At 43.4% G+C, this 16664-nt stretch overlaps 1 protein-coding gene across 1 annotated transcript; it reads left to right on the top strand.

Annotated features, from left to right (window-relative positions):
* The first annotated feature begins 4958 nt into the window (after positions 1-4958).
* LOC119798106 lies at positions 4959-7933 on the top strand. Its single transcript, XM_038307452.1, has 2 exons — positions 4959-5798; positions 5849-7933. Exons 1-2 carry the CDS (start codon positions 4959-4961, stop codon positions 7931-7933), a joined length of 2925 nt encoding a protein of 974 aa, XP_038163380.1.
* Positions 7934-16664: the final 8731 nt, after the last annotated feature.

Consider the following 16664-nt stretch of genomic DNA (forward strand, 5'->3'; position numbering starts at 1 on the left):
TATCAAAGAGGTCTCAAGAATTTCCTTCTTTCATCTGCGGAATATTGCAAAAATTTGAAATATCCTCTCTAGGGATGATGCTGAAAAAAGGACTATTGTAATTCTTTACTATCAGGAAGTCCACAAACTGTAGTTAAAATCCTTCAGCTGATCCAAAATGCTGCAGCCAGAGTTCTGATGAAAATTAAAAAAAGAGAGATCACATTTCTCCTATCCTAGTTTCTCTTCATTTGCTTCCTGTTATATCTAGAATATAATTTAAAATCCTCAAGTTTAGTTCTGATGCGTGGCTGAAGCATCTTTGCTGCTCTGGCTGCGCGGTAGAAAAAGTGGGTCTGATGCGTGTTGGACGGAGCTACCCTGTCCTTTCTTTGCCTTGTTCATGTGTTTTGAAGGCGTGGTTTCGAGGGGTAGTCTGAAGGGAGAAGCATGGCTGTGTATGTTCAAAAATATAGCATGCCTGAACCGTTTTTCCAAGATCTTCTACAGCACTTACACCTACACCTTTAATACTTTCCTTTTTGAGAAGGCTTAGACTAGAGTTAGAGTGGCTCAGGTTATCCTGAGCTATCTCTATAGTTATGCTGCTATAGGCTTAGAATGCTGGAGGACATAGGACCCACGTTTTCATCATTCAGCTTCATTCTCTCTCTATTCTCCCACTCTGCTGAACATGTTTGTTCAAATTCAAACACTTTGCTCTCTTTGTGCTTTTCCTCATAGTAGCTTCATCTGGTCTGTTCCTGTTTGGCAATGACTCCATCCTGGAGAGATGTTGGAGATCGGCCTGTTTTTCAGTGTAGTCCTGTTTCTTTGACTGTGACTGGCTGGCTGTGCTCTCTTCATCCTCTGACATGGCAGCTAGCTCAGGGCTCTTCTGCCTGGCTGTGTATTTCCTGGACGGGGACACCTGCGGAGCTGGTTGACAGTTGCCTTTTTGTATCTATGCTTCTTTCTGTATGTCTACTTCTGTCTCCTTGAACTCTAGTCGGCCTCCGCAGATGGCCGCTCACACTCAGCATGGTCTTGCTGGAGGTTTCCTCCTGTTAAAAGGGAGCTTTTGTTAAATCTGTTCTGAAAAAAATATTTCATAATCATCCATTTTTTTCCCTCCATTATTTTCCCATCTGTTATACATGTTTCTGAGATGGCCACCACCCTAAACTTCTCCTTAAATGTGCTTAAATAGTCCTATATTTTGGAAGAGTTTCTGTAGAGACTCAAGCTATAAAAATGTATAAGATAAATACCCTTCCTCTTAACCCTAAAGTCCCCTTCTGAATACTTTAAATATGAAATTATTACATACAGTTCAATAAAGTGTTTTTAAATAAGAGTAATTTTAATTTGGAGGCATGCATGTTCGTCAAAGAACACTACTGCCACCTACTGGTTTGTAACGTCACGGTGCGGTATCGGCTGTTGATCAAGTCCCAGTGCTGTATCTGGTGTTTGTCACAACGCGCTATTATCCAAGTCATCTTGAAAACATTCTCCTTCCAAATGTTGGCTACATATTACGTGTTTTTTCTCTGGCCAGAAGTTTGATGGCAAATCCTCCCTCTGATCAGGAATCAGAAGGTGAAATAGATCTTCTTTTACCTGATGAATTGCAACATCCAACTGTCATGCATGTGGGCATTGTCACTTTAAAAATAGTTCTCACCAATTTAGTGAAGTCTTCTCAAAATCTAAAATAACTGTTATTGATTGCAGATGTGTATACAGTAACAGTACACATTGATTTAGCTTGTAAAGTGGGGAGAATGGTGCTAGGCTTGCCGCACCGTGAGGTCACTGCAGGAAGATGTCAGGAGTGAAGTGTTTCTATGTTTGGGCAAAAATGGCTGGTCTCAGACTCAGTGATCACAACGAAAATTATTACTATTACTTTTTTTTACTTAAAAAATGCATAATTCAGTAAATTACCGCAAAAGTATTAGTTTTAGTTATAGATAATGATCCATTGATTATTCCTTTCTGACTGGACTCCTTTAAATTCTTCCAACTCTGACAGTTTTCTTATGGCAATGATTTTTGCTTTCTCTGGTGGTAACTTGAGTTTTATTTTATTTTTTTTAACAATTTCTAGTCCATATGTCCTGTATCTTTCCTTCCTTTTTCAAAATCCTTGCTTAACGGGCGATCTCCACATTCCTTTTAGTTAAGTACTCATTCACAAACACATTTATGCCCTTATTGCACACATTGAATGTCGCTTGGGTGTGGTCGTGAACCAGTTTTGCTGCTATGCTTCTGCACCGTGGGTCTGGAATTTTATAGGGACTCACAGCAGTTTCCTGCCAAAAGGCAAGGGGGAGCCTACACAGACAGTCGGAAAGGCATACCAAGGACCCGTCACAGCTGCTTTTTGTCTGCGCACTTCCAATTGAGGTCTGAGCGGGTTAGTCACCGTCCGAAGCGTAGTCAGGATTTTTTTGAGGTGCACAGAGACAGTTCTCTTTCATAGCATTCGTTTCGTGTCTCACATTGGGAACGCCTCCAGCGTGACCTCATCAGAAGCTCCTTTTACATTACGCCAGCCAGGATTGGCTGGAAAATAAGCCTGTCAGTGTCAGAGAGGGCAAGGTCCCTCCCCCTATAAATAGGGCTGACACTGTGCTGCTTGTTATTCAAAAACCTCTTCTCGCAACGAGCAGAAGTTCCCAATTAGCTTCCTCTTGGATACCGTCTCTCTTGGAGCCTAGCTTAACAGTCCAAAGACTCGCGCGCAAGCTCGGTCGCTGGGCGCTTTGCTCCGAACTGGTTCGGTATCAAGCGGAGACGTTTTCCTGGTAGAAATACCATAAAACGAGTAGTAATACTCGAGTCAACGCACCGCCTCACGGCTGTACGTTGGTCGACACTGAGTAGCAATACTCCGTAGCTACACCCCGGGTGGCCGAAACGCCGTCCCCAACCTAGCCACACCTGGTTAGCTTAGCTTTCACAAGCTAATTCCCGTGTAGCCCCAAAGCCAATCTCCAAAATAAAAATAAAATAATGGAGACTGCTAAATCCTCTGCGAAAGCGGAGGGGAGCCCCAAGGGACGAACCTGTCCGTGTGGCAATAAAATTTCAAGCTGGGACACCCACCCATCCTGTGTGGTATGTCTCGGTCTGAAACACACCCAGGCAGCCCTCCAATCTACGGAGGAGTGCTCACACTGTAGCCGGTTCTCCCTGAAGGTGCTTCGCCGCCGCCTGGCTCGTCAATCGACCATGTCCGGTAATGACCCGGTGATGGCCTCCACGGCACCGACACAAGAACCAGCCGACCAGGCTGTGTCTTTACCCACCGATGCAGAGGCCGGACCGAGCTGGGGAGAAATCCTCGATTCCGTGGACCCATTGCCACGGGAAATGCCCGAGCTAGGTATCGCTTCGAGCCAGCTCGATTTGCTGTTTGAGGGGGACGAGGAGCTCTCTGACTTGGAGTCGGAGCTACCCTTCTCAGACAACGATGAGGACTATGACCCGGCCCCGGCGCCCTCGGTACGGATTGCAAAACCCGCACCCCCGGGCTCGGAGCAATCCGGTCAGGAAGGTTCCCCGTCGGAGCTGGATTTTGACATGCACGACGTGTGTAAACGCGCTGCTGCAAAGCTCGATATTCAGTGGCCAGAGGTCCAGGCAGAAGCTGCCCGCTCCCGCTTTGACGGAAAAAGGCTGCCTAAGACCCGCAAGACGTCCAGACAGCTCCTACCAATTTTCCCGGAGCTGCTGGAAGAATTGGCCGTCTCCTGGCGCAACAAGCCGTTTAAGGAGAAGCACCCAGTAGCCGGCAGTTCGGTACTGGATTGTGATGGGATGGAAAATTACGGCCTTCGCCAAATGCCACCTGTCGAGCCGGCCGTTGCAACACACCTGCACCCGAAGACTTCCATGTCAGCGGGAGGTCCCGCCCTTCCATCGAGAGCGGACCGCTTTCAGTCAAGCCTGACTGATAAGTGCTACAGAGCAGCCGCGCTCTCAGTCCGCGCTCTAAATGCCTCCTCTATGCTGATGGCCTATCAAGCAGAGCTGGAAGAGCAAATGACTGCCGCACCAGATGCTGCGCTCTGGGAGGAGGTGTGCGTCATTACCGACCATTGCCTGCACCTCCATAAGGTGGCGATCCAAGCGATGGGCAGATCTATGGGACTAATGGTTTTGCAGGAGAGAGCCAGGTGGCTGAATCTCACTACCCTGGCAACTAAGGAGAAGGAGGACCTCCTGGACACACCCATATCAGCTCAAGGGCTGTTTGGGGAAGCAGTAACCTCCATGCAAAAGAGATGGGAGGAGAAGAAGAGGGATGATGAAGCCCTAAAGCTGTGCCTTCCCAGACGTACGTTTTCCGCTGCGTCTGCGACCCCCGCACCCCAGCGCCAAACCTTCGCCCAGGCAGCAGCCCGCTTCCCTCCTGCCTTCAGGATCCCAAAACTGCCGAAGACCCAAGCAGCACCGCAAGGTGCGCAGAAAACATCTGCCCCCAAAGCTAACTGGCAGAAAAAGCCTGAAGGCCCTCGCACGGACCAACCACCCCCCACCTCCACACCGGCGGTGAGGAGAAGGAAGCGGTTGGCCTAACACCGTTCCAGAGAGGAGGAAGCGAGCTGGGATCGCCCTCCTCCGTGGCTCCGTTCCTGAGCCTGTTCAGAGAGTTCAGCCAAACACAGCGTGTGACCGACAGGATGTTCCGGCCTGCTCACCACGCCAGAAAGTCGAAAGACTCTGTTCAATGCGGGGATATCCAGAGCGAACCCCGAACATGTTTCACAAGCACGTCTTTGTGTTCAACTGTAATAAATGCTTCCAGACTGACGCATCCAGGTCGAGAACCAAGGGCGCAGTCAAAAATGTTGAAAAACATAAACATTTCACTCGGGGAGCCGGTACCTTCTTTTTCAAAAGAAGTGAGACCTCTCCCCAACATGAGCAGCTCTGTAGCGCACCAGACGCTACGCGCATGCGCAATGCAGCACGGAGCTGTTTACGTCCCTCCACCCATAGAGGGCGCTCGCAGCTCGCTGTCAGACTGGCCAGTCAGCCAGCTGACAGTGAACATCCACCTTTGGGAAAAATGCACAGACTCAGAGTGGGTGTTAAGAACGCTCAGGAGGGGATACAGACTGCAGTTCACTGCAGTTCCTCCAAGCTTCAGAGGAATAATCCAGTCACACGCGGAGGGACAAGCCGCTCTCTTCCTAAAGGAAGAGATTTCCTCTTTGCTGGAAAAGAAAGCGATACGGCTGATTCAACCAGAGCACAGCAGCGAGGGTTTTTATTCACGTTATTTCCTTGTGCCAAAGAAAGGCGGCCGAGGAATGCGTGCAATTCTAGACCTCAGAGCGCTGAACAGGCATCTAAGAAAATACAGATTCAAGATGCTGACAAACGTGTCCCTGCTGCGCTTTCTGCGTCCAGGCGATTGGTTTACATCAATCGACCTCAAGGATGCTTATTTTCACATCCCAATTTACCCCCCACACAGAAAATACCTGAGATTCTCTTTTCACGGGAACTGTTACGAATACCTTGTCCTCCCTTTCGGACTCTCTCTGAGCCCGAGGGTGTTTGTGAAATGCACAGAGGCAGCGGTGGGTCCGCTCAGGAGGCGGGGAATACGTGTGGCAACGTATATAGACGATTGGCTGATCGCCTCGTCCTCCCACCAGGAAGCCTCACTTCACACAGCTATGATAAAAGAGCACCTGATGGATCTGGGTTTCAAAATAAACCTGGAAAAGAGTTCCCTGTTTCCCTCTCAGAGAATAGCTTTCATAGGTCTCTCTCTGGACTCAATCCATGCCAGAGTAAGCCTAACGGAGGACAGAGTGAAAACAATGCTCAATTGTTTGTCCAGGTTTCAAAGAGGGAACCTGGTATCATTCAGCCTCTGCAGGAGGCTGCTGGGGCTGATGGCCGCAGCATTAGTGGTGATCCCTCTGGGACGTCTCCACATGAGAGGAATCCAACGATGGGTAGCCTCTCACAGGTTAAAGTCACATACCCCCCATCATATGCTAAGAGTCACGGCAGCCTGCATGGCTGCACTGCGCCCATGGCGGAGCAAAGAGACACTGGCACAGGGTGTCCCAATGGGAGTGGTGCAGAGCAGAAAGGTTGTCACAACAGATGCCTTTCTGTCAGGCTGGGGGGCTATATGCGAACGGAAAATGGTGAACGGAACCTGGGGTCCAGAAATGCAGTCCAAGCACATAAATTACTTGGAGCTGAAGGCTGTTCACCTAGCATTAAAGCATTTCCTTCCCATCCTGAGAGCTCACCATGTGCTGATCAGAACAGACAACACAACAGTGGTGGCTTATATCAACAGGCAGGGGGGGCTGAGATCGCTGAGGCTCCACACGCTTGCTCACAAACTAATCATTTGGAGCAGCAGACACTTCCTGTCTTTGAGGGCCACCCATGTACAGGGAGTGTTGAACTGTGGAGCAGATCTTCTCTCCAGGGGGAATCCCATGTATGCAGAGTGGAAACTCCACCCAGATGTGGTGAGGATGGTCTGGCAGCGGTTCGGTCAACCATCCGTGGACCTTTTTGCTTCTCAAGAGAACAATCAGTGTCCCCTGTTCTTCTCCCTGCACGATCGGAACCCACCTCTGGGGGTAGATGCGCTAGCCCACCACTGGCCTCACACTCTGCTTTATGCGTTTCCCCCAATAGCTCTCATTTCACCTACACTAGCCAGGGTACGAGCAGAGGGTCATACAATGATCCTCATCGCACCCAATTGGCCAGCGAAGCATTGGTTAGCAGAGATAACACAGCTCCTCTGGCAGGAACCATGGTCACTCCCTGTACGCAGGGATCTGCTGTCTCAGGCACGAGGACAGATTTTTCACCCCCACCCAGAAAGACTGGCTCTATGGGCCTGGCCCGTGAGTGGTTTAACCTACAGTCGGTAGGGCTTCCACAAAATATTATTGAGACGATACAGGATGCTAGGGCTCCTGCAACACGATCTCTGTATGGGTATAAATGGTCCGTTTTTGAAAAATGGTGCTCAGAGATGAAAGATGTTCCTTTTCAGTGTTCTCTGGGGGTAATTTTAGCTTTCCTACAGAGCCTGATTGATAAAGGGAAAGCTTTTTCCACTATTAAGGTCTACTTGGCGGCAATTTCGGCCTGCCACATAGGCTTTGAGGGGAAAACTGTGGGCCAGCATCCCTTGGTGTGCCGCTTCATGCGGGGAGCTCGAAGGAAGCTCCCTGTTTCAAGACCAATTGCTCCATCCTGGGATCTACCCCTGGTGCTGGATGCTCTTACTACCACACCCTTTGAACCTCTGGATCAGGTGGAATTAAAGGTAGTAGCTCTAAAAACAGCGCTCCTATTGGCACTGGTTTCTGCAAAGCGCGTGGGTGAAATTCACGCTTTATCAGTGCATCCATCTTGCATGAAATTTTCTTTAGATGGGACCAGAGTGGTTTTGCTTCCCAACCCAGCTTTTGAGCCTAAAGTGTTGGGGTCATATTCTCCCATTGAGTTGATGGCCTTCCATCCTCCCCCTTTTTCATCACAGGAGCAGGAAAGACTACACAGTCTCTGTCCTGTGCGCGCTTTACGGATTTATGTGAGGAGGACAATTCAGGTCAGGAAGAGTGACCAGTTGTTTGTCTCCTGGGCTAAAAATCATAATGGAAAAGCTGTTTCCAAACAGCGGCTTGCACATTGGATAACTGATGCAATTTCTTTGGCTTATAGTTCAAAGGGACATCAGCCTCCGGAGGGCCTGCGGGCCCACTCTACTAGGGGCTTAAGCTCTTCATGGGCCCTACTCAGAGGAGTATCCCTGCAAGAGATATGTGCGGCAGCAAGCTGGGCATCATCTCACACGTTTACTCGGTTTTACAAACTGGATGTCACAGCTCCATCACTGGCGCATTCAGTTCTAAGTGTAACACCAAGCAGGGAGCAAAAATAATATATATATAAATATATATATATATATATTTAAATTCATATAAATAAATGATGATGACAGCAGGCGCATAATGTGGGATCTGCTGAGCAATACGGGAGTCAGAATATCTTTCGTTCCCAATGTGAGACACGAAACGAATGCTATGAAAGAGAACTTTAGGTTACTTTCGTAACCCCGGTTCTCTGAGTAGCATGAGTGAGTGTCTCACCAAACCACCCTCCTTGCTCTAACATTGCGAGGAAGAGGTGGTCATTCTTTTGAATAACAAGCAGCACAGTGTCAGCCCTATTTATAGGGGGAGGGACCTTGCCCTCTCTGACACTGACAGGCTTATTTTCCAGCCAATCCTGGCTGGCGTAATGTAAAAGGAGCTTCTGATGAGGTCACGCTGGAGGCGTTCCCAATGTGAGACACTCACTCATGCTACTCAGAGAACCGGGGTTACGAAAGTAACCTAAAGATTTGATGGTTGCAGAGGCTATGCATCAGAAGCATAAATTGGCCTTTATATATCAGATGACAATGTATGGTGTTTCGGCCTGCCTTTGAGTAATTTTATAACAAGTCATGGTGGATCTACTGTCAATAGTAATGTCTTTAGTATTGTAGAATTTGATCACTTGTTGTTCGAGTTTAAGCCGTTCACTTGATGGTGCATCCTCTCCTTTACTCCCTCACTCTGTGACCCGGTGTTTAGTCTCCAGCCCAGATATCACCACTCCCTCCATTTTGGTGTAGTGCTCCAGCTGTTCCAGTCTATTTCCCAACTGTTCATTCTTTGTTTTCAGTTACATATTTCAGTTGTTTACTTCATCAGTCAGTGATTGTTGATCCCCCACTTTCTTTATCTAACCCGACCTAAATTTCAGTGACTGGTTTACATCTTCCATGTTTTTATGACCAGCTCTTAGCCATGTTATGATGTTGGGCCTCCAGCAGGCCTTAATCCGATAAAAAACACACAGAAAAAAAGTGATTTTGATGTACAAGACAGCAAAAAGGATCCTGTACTCTTACACGAAGAACTAAAAAAAAAAAACTTTCTGAATTTCCCTTTTACATGCATGGTTTATACAGCTATTACTTATTTGTGCACCCCCTTCAGTGTCCACCACAGTGAATTAGTCAATTTGCTGCGCATGTGCAGAAAGGTCCAGACACAGAATTAGATGTTAGTTGTAAACAGACGGCGCAAAGAGACGAGCAGAGAAGAGAAGAGAGGAAAAGAAAGATGAAAAGAAGCTACCCTAGTGGCGCTTAAAAGAGGAGGGGAAAAAATTAAAGTAGGAAGCTGCTTTTAAAGTTACCAAAAATGACTGACTTCTGCTCCTTCTCTGAGGCAGCATCTAAAACCAGCAACAGCCCACAATTAGCATTCTGATGAAGGTTTTCTGTCATCTAGGTCATAGTCATGCAGGAAAACAAAGTCCAGTGGATTGCTTTTTATTTTGTTTTTTTGAAACCAAAATCGGCAGCTGTAACATTGGTCAGGAACTGTTGAGGAGGGTCCGTCGTGTGGAGATTAACTACTGGTGAGTATTAAACCTTTGAAGGGGATGTCCCCCCTATATTGTTAAGTATCTATTTACCTTGAAGAAGGGTCATTTTAGAGTAAGTTTTGAATTTCATTTGTATTTGCTAGTCCAGCATCATCAACTCAGCTAGTAAACAGAGTACTTCTGGAATATGACCCAGTACTCTGGCGAAAGCAGCTGTCTGATTGAGAATTTTTGTAAAACAATGAAAAATCTATTTAGGTGTTTTTGTTTTTTTTTTTCATGTTAAATTTCAGGAAAACCTCAGGCTTTTAGTTTCAGGTGGTTTAATCCTCAAAAAAACATAAGGAAGTTATTATCAACTTCCCACTCTGCATTACAGTTTTGTATTAACATTGCTTTAATGTGTGTTTGTGTACAGCTGTGGGAGCTGAGGGTGAAGTTAATTATAGATTAAATAATTTACTGTTAATTTACTGTAATATATGTATAAATATATAGACAAAATTGAAGTTGCATGACTTTCTCAAATTTCTACTTTAGCAATTGAGTAAAAATACTTTTACTACTATTTAACCACTGGGTAAAAGCCTTATACTGTGTTTTATAAGTGATTGTTTTCAGCATGAGACAGAGATGGGCTGCGATGGAGAGAATTCTAGAATGATCCAGCCAGATTTTCTTAATGATGTTGTTCCACCAGACTGCGAGAGTCCAGCATCATCCACTCAGCTAGTAAGCAATGTACTTCTGGAAGATGACCCAGCACTCTGACTCAAGAAGCTGTCTGATCGAGCACAATGCTCGATAGTACGGAGAGGACCACTCCAGGTGAAGGACTGGATCTTTCCGAAAAATGGAGACGGGCACAGATTTACTTCCAGCTATTATTTCATTCAAATGAAAAATGGAGAACAGATAAGCAGATCATGGCTTGTCTACAGTGAAAAGAAGGACTAGGTTATTTACTTTTGCTGGCGCCTTTTTGGAAACAGGAAGGAAGAATCAGCTAAGTGAGCTTAGTGCTTGGAAAAAATCTTCAATTCCTTTAGAGACAGCACGAAAAGTCACCTGAGTACAAAACATAGAGAGGAAAACAACAAGAAAAGAGACAAGAAGAGAGGGAAAAAAACCTAGAACAAATAATGGATGTCTATTCTATTAACATTTCTGTATCTGTATAATGGGTCTGTTTTATGTGTTGTCTCTCAATTCAGAGGGCCCCCTGCCTGTCTTTACCTAGGGCCCCACATTTCCTAAATCCGCCCCTGCTCTCCACGCCGCCACCAGTGGTAGAGCAAAATAGGTCAGTGCCTCAATCTAAACAGAACACCACCACCAAACCAAACAAACCATACCTAAACCTCAATGACTATAAATGGCTCTTTAAAATACTTATGATATTCTATAAGATTATGTTTCAGTATTTAGAAACAGGATTAGTGAGAAGAATATAGTATGAATATAGTGTCTCTCCTGATCCACCCTCCTTACTGGTTGGTGGCAGTAATGCACCAAATAGTTGATTGCCTGAAAGCCTTGGTTAGTAAGCATCCAGCATTTTTCTCTGTCTGTTTACCTGATTTCTGCCTCCTGATTTTTGAGCCTGCTTCCTCTTTTGACCATGATTACCTGACAAGCCTCAGTGAGAAATAACTCTCTAAGAACCAGAGTTTCAGGAACCAAGACACCCCGTCTGCTTATAAAAGGTTAGTGGCTTTGCAGTGTGAACTATTAATCATCCATCTCAGCCACTAACCTGTTCTCTCCCCTCCAGAGGCTCTGGTTTCCCTAATCCTGAATTACCTGCAATTTCTGAAATAAAACTTTTAAAGTTATTATCCAATGTGTTCTGGTTGTATCTGGGTCCTAGGTCTGAATCTTAATCTGTTTATCACTCTGGCTCCTTTCACTATTTGAATCTAAGTTAGTTACCTCATATTACAAATGTCAAACTTTATAGAAATGTGTCTTTCTCCCATGTCCGTTGTTTTGATATAGAAAAATCGAATAATCTTCATGACTGATAAAATTAAACCCAACTGTATGAAGGACAAGAGATGGAATAGAAGACAGATGATTAAAATCTGGAGGCTCACTCACAAATTTAGGAATATGTCTCACTCAGAGTGAGTTGAGATCACAGATTCTGTAACACCGGCCCTAAGTTAAATGCTGCACATCATGTCACCAATTTCGCTGCCCTCTGGCCCCAAAATGCAAACTCATAAATTAAGTAAACTGCAGAGTCATTGCTACCAACCTCTGACAGGTTATGGTTTGGCTATTAAAAAGGGAAAAGTAAAATGAAGATGATGTAAGTTTCAGTGACTAAACACCTCATACCTCACTTTTCTGTAAAGTCATCCTGAAACCATTCATGTGTGGGGTTGCTTCTCAGCCAAGGGAGTCGGCTCTCTCACAGTCTTACCTAAAAACACAGCCATGAATAAACAATGGTACCAGAATGTCCTCCGGGAGCAACTTCTCCCATCCATCCAAGAGCAGTTTGGTGATGAACAATGCCTTTTCCAGCATGATGAACCTTGCCATAAAGCAAAGGTGATATCTAACTGGCTCAGGGAATAAAACAGAGATTTTGGGTCCATGGCCTGGAAACTCCCCTGATCTTAATCCCATTGAAAACTTGTGGTCAATCATCAAGAGACGCGTGGACAAACAAAAACCTAGCCCCTTGAACCCTACGGACCCACCGGCGGGTCCAGCTGCTACGTGACCTCGTAATTTTACCAAACCCCCAGTATTGATGTAAAAAACATATTTGGCACAGTTTGGTGACATTTATGGATAAATGTGCCAAAATGGCCTCTCCGCCTAAGAAATTTCTCACTAATACCATTCTAAAATAAATATGATTCATCTGATTGAGTCCAAATTTGGTATATTTTTACACAACATTTAGATTTGAAAGTCTGTACTACTTTTTTGTGCTATAAATAATATTTTGGTAGTGTTTTGCAATGTTTATTTCAAAGAAAATTTTGGCGAGGTTCAAAAATGCAAAATATTTTGTATTTTGTCCCTAATAGTTCAGGCAGGGTCAAAGCTACAATGGTGCTGACACCAGAAAACCATTCTATGACATCTTACCTTTACAGACGTACCAAAAGTTTCTTCTTAAATCTAATAGCTTTGAGGCTATAAGTTATTTACTTTTGTGTGTTTTTGTCAGGCAGAAATTTATTTATACCCCCTTAGGGTGTAAGAGGCTAGACGTTCTGATAAAATGCAAGCATTGATTGTGCAAGGATGTACTGCTATCAGTCAGGATTTGGTCCAGAAGTTGATTGAGAGCATGCCAGGGAGAACTGCAGAGGGAGGTCCTGAAGAAGAGGGGTCAACACTGCAAATATTGACTTGCTGCATTAACTAAATCTGTCATTAAAAGCTTTTGTTACTCATAATATAATTGCAATTGTATTTCTGTATATGATGACAACATCTGAAATACACACATGAAAACCAGAGGGCAGCAGATCATGTGAAAATACATTTTTGTAATTCTCAATACTTTTGGCCATGACTGTAGATACTTGTAGGGATCAAAGACTGGTCCCCAAGATGTTAAGTTTCTTCTTCAGTTGGTTGTTAGGTTTAGAAATGAGATGTGAATTGAATATAGGTTAGGGTTAGGTTTGTGTTGGAAAATGGAGGTTCAGGATCAGGCCATTGAAACGAGTGCAATATGAATGGAAGTCAATGGAAAGTCCCCAGAAGTACAGTGTGACACAATGTGTGTGGGGTGTTGGTCTGTTTGAGCTACAATTTGGGGCTGTGTCTTGTTGAATATCTCTCATGTTGGGGATTTACAGGTCCAATTTTGAACATTCAATGGATCCCTAAGTGGGTAAGGGTCTGGTTTAGGCCATATAAAATGAATGTAAGTCAATGAATTGTCCTCAAAAGTCATGCAAACAAAGGCTGTGTATGTGACGAATCTGAACCAGAAGGAGAGAATAGTATTTATTTATAGTGTTTTCTCACTTATTTTTGTCACTGACCCCCAGCTAAGAGTTTTTTTTTGCTTTATCTTGTGCTTTTTTGTGTTTTTTCCTCTTCTTTTTTTGCGCATGATTTCAGTCTATATCAAATGATCTGTAGATGTGGCTTTTCTCCATGACCAAAGAGGGGAACCAGCCAGGCAACTGAAGAAATGGAAAAGACAGCGCCCTCTGCTGTTTATCTGTGTCCTATAAAAGCCACAGATCCTTTGATTTGTCTCCTCCAGCATTTCATTTGTAAAGTGATTGGCGAAAATGTAACTTGTGAAGGTGAATTTGTGACTCACAGTAGCAGATTCAAGCAGTTGTATTTACTGATTTGTAGTTGCGTCAAGAAAAAACTGAATAAATAAAGAAAGCGGGAAGATTCTAATATCAGTGATTTAATGCATTTCCTTTAGATAAACTAAAAAAAAATGGAGAGGTCAGGATGTTTTATGTGTGACTCATAGCACAATTTGTGTACTTGTACTTCAGAATATGAATAGTATGTGAGAATATAACTTTTTTCTGTAATAAAAAAAAATGTACCAGTACAAAAACTTTAAAGCAGAATAAAGCATATAAGTGGTTTAGGATTTGTGACTACTTCTTGTGTAACTGTACTGAACAAATTGAGGAAGTGTAACTTTTTTCTCATGGTAAAAAAAAAACAAGAAAAAAACAAAGTCACAATTACAAAAACTCTATTTTGTTTCGCTCAATAACTTCAAATTAACAGTTTTAATGCACAAATTCTTCCATTGATCCAATAATCCATTCTGTTAGGTTACAGTATTTAGAAATACAACAACTTTTTTTTAGTCATGTTAATCTGGAGAAAAAAAGGATAAAACCAACATCTTTAATCTGTTAATTAGTGTTGCTCTGATGCCATTTTTGGCCCCAATACGGATACCTGGCTGTGCAGTATTGGCCCATAACGATACCATACAGATACTATCTGTTTGAAATTTATGTGTGTGTATATATGAAGAACTTCATACTACTTGGATGTAAAACCATTGCCATCATGGCTTTCTCAAGCTGCTGCCTACCTTTGTGAAGCAGGAAAAAGACTAATATAAAGTGAATCCAGTAGAACTTTTTATTGCCGACCTGGAATGGGGGACAATAGTTGAATAAACTTTTGGCTCTCAAAATGATATCGGTGCCCTATTTGTTGGTACTCACCGATACCGATACCACCATTTTAGTGCTGGATCGAGGAACCCACCCAATACTGGTATCGATGCAACACTACTATGAATGGAAACCAGCCTTCGGATAAGAAAAGAATGACTCTCAAATTTCCCTCCATTGAAATGTTCAAGCCACAAGAGCAAGAATTACAACAATGGCCGCTGTTATGAAGATATGAAATTCAGTTCAGGTTTCACCAGATTCTTGGATCTGTGTTTTTAATTGGGTCTTGTGTCTTTCACTGTCACTGATAGGGACACACCCTTTAAAAACATCTGGCCTCGGAGTTGCTCAAGCCTCCAAGTTCTTTCGGATTTTGGAGAAAATGTTGCATTCACCATGTTTCCTCTGTTTCTGATCTCTCAGGTACAAACAAAACCTATTTTTCACTAAATGATTACAATTCTCGTCACTTAGAAGCAATTGACGATTGTATTAGACTACATCATAATATATTATGCAACTCTGCATTAATAAATTTCATTTCTATTCAATGATGATAGAACTATAGGTCACTAAACCTGCATCTGGCATGCCGGTATTTAGGGGACACTGGTTATAAAAACAGTCAGCGAGCTCTAAGTGAGATCAAGCCACTCTTTAAATAGAACAGAAAATAGAATGGGTGGAGGCAGAAATTGTCTGGTGATATTTAGTACATAACTTTTTTTTTTTTTTTTTACTTGGTAGTACACCATAACCTTTACACCCTCACAAAATCGTGTTTGTGTGGGGGTGTGTTGGGGGGGGGTTGTTTGGGGGTGTCATTGGGTCGGAAATTTACTGGGGAAATAAGCTTTGCCTTATCTCTCAACCACATCAGTTTACCTAAGAAAGAAATTGAAGAGAAATGATGAGTGTGGGTGTGTGTGTGTGTGTGGGGGGGGGGGGGGTAATTGACTGTAACAAGATAACAAGAAGCGTTTATGGAAATGCTTTTATGATGTCTAAGATAAAAGGTTAATCTTTCGATTTCATTGGAATCTTGTCCTTACTGTCAGCTCTGCTTGTCTTTCCTGTAAGGCTGCCATGTTAGGGTTGATCTCATATAGAGCTTTGTTTCTCATGCTGGGGAAATTTTGTGCATTGCTTTGCCTTATCTCTCACCGGTGCAACCACACCCAATTTAAGAGGACTGTGGAAAGTGTGTACTTGTCATTTTGTTTGTTTTTAGTTTTGGTTTCTTACCTGCGTTTCTTTCACAATAAAAATTGTTCTGGTGGTGCTTTCTGAAAACACAAACCGACAACCTCTGAGAGATATTTAGATTCCCTGAGATAATATCAGACCCAGTTTTTTAAGTATGGCATTTGGAGGAATGTATTCTGTAAATGTGTTTGAATGCTGGGAAATGATCTTACCTTTCTGGTTAATCCACTTGCAGGAAATTGTTACATGGGCATTCCTAACTGTGATCAAAACACACATCATGGTAACACTAACCCACTTACATAGGCTGATACCCACACCTAAACAGATAAGCTGCAATCATATGCAGTCAAATGCTGCATCCAGGGACAGTGAGCAGCCTACAGGTCACAATGGGATGAATTCAAATCTGCCGTCACTTTGGAGGAATCATCTGTTTGTGCAGATATCCGTTTGATGAACATTAATAAAGTTGTGCCAAGATAACACACCAAAAGGACTGTAATTGAGGAAGACTGGTCTGGTCTATATTAAAGATTTAGCACTAAAAAAAACTTATCTAAATAAGTAATTTTTTCTTAAAATAAGTGCATTTGTTCTTGGTTTGAGGAGCTAAAAAAACATCTTGTCAGTGGAACAAGACAATTTAAAATTGCATTGTCTTATTTCAAGTGCATATTATCTAATTGCCTTATTTTAAGAGTAAAGATATTCATTCCATTGGCAAACTATCTCATTTACCTACTCAAATTAAGAATAAGTACACTTAATGAAAGAAATTTTTACTTATTTCTAGATCGTTTTTCCAGTGAGCTTACTTTCAATTAGCAAAAGTTAATACGTTTGTCATAGTCTTCTTGACTATATGAAAGATTATCTTAA

The sequence above is a fragment of the Cyprinodon tularosa genome, unplaced genomic scaffold, assembly GCF_016077235.1.
Source record: "Cyprinodon tularosa strain WSP-4 unplaced genomic scaffold, ASM1607723v1 ctg61, whole genome shotgun sequence".
Lineage (NCBI taxonomy): Eukaryota > Metazoa > Chordata > Actinopteri > Cyprinodontiformes > Cyprinodontidae > Cyprinodon > Cyprinodon tularosa.

What these genes read in the sequence shown, in the direction of transcription:
- LOC119798106 (XM_038307452.1), top strand. Translation starts at nt 4,959, where the DNA reads ATGCAGCACGGAGCTGTTTACGTCCCTCCACCCATAGAGGGCGCTCGC. An exon ending in TGGACTCAATCCATGCCAGA is followed by an intron (nt 5,799 to 5,848) that starts GTAAGCCTAACG and finishes TTGTTTGTCCAG; the next exon opens with GTTTCAAAGAGGGAACCTGG.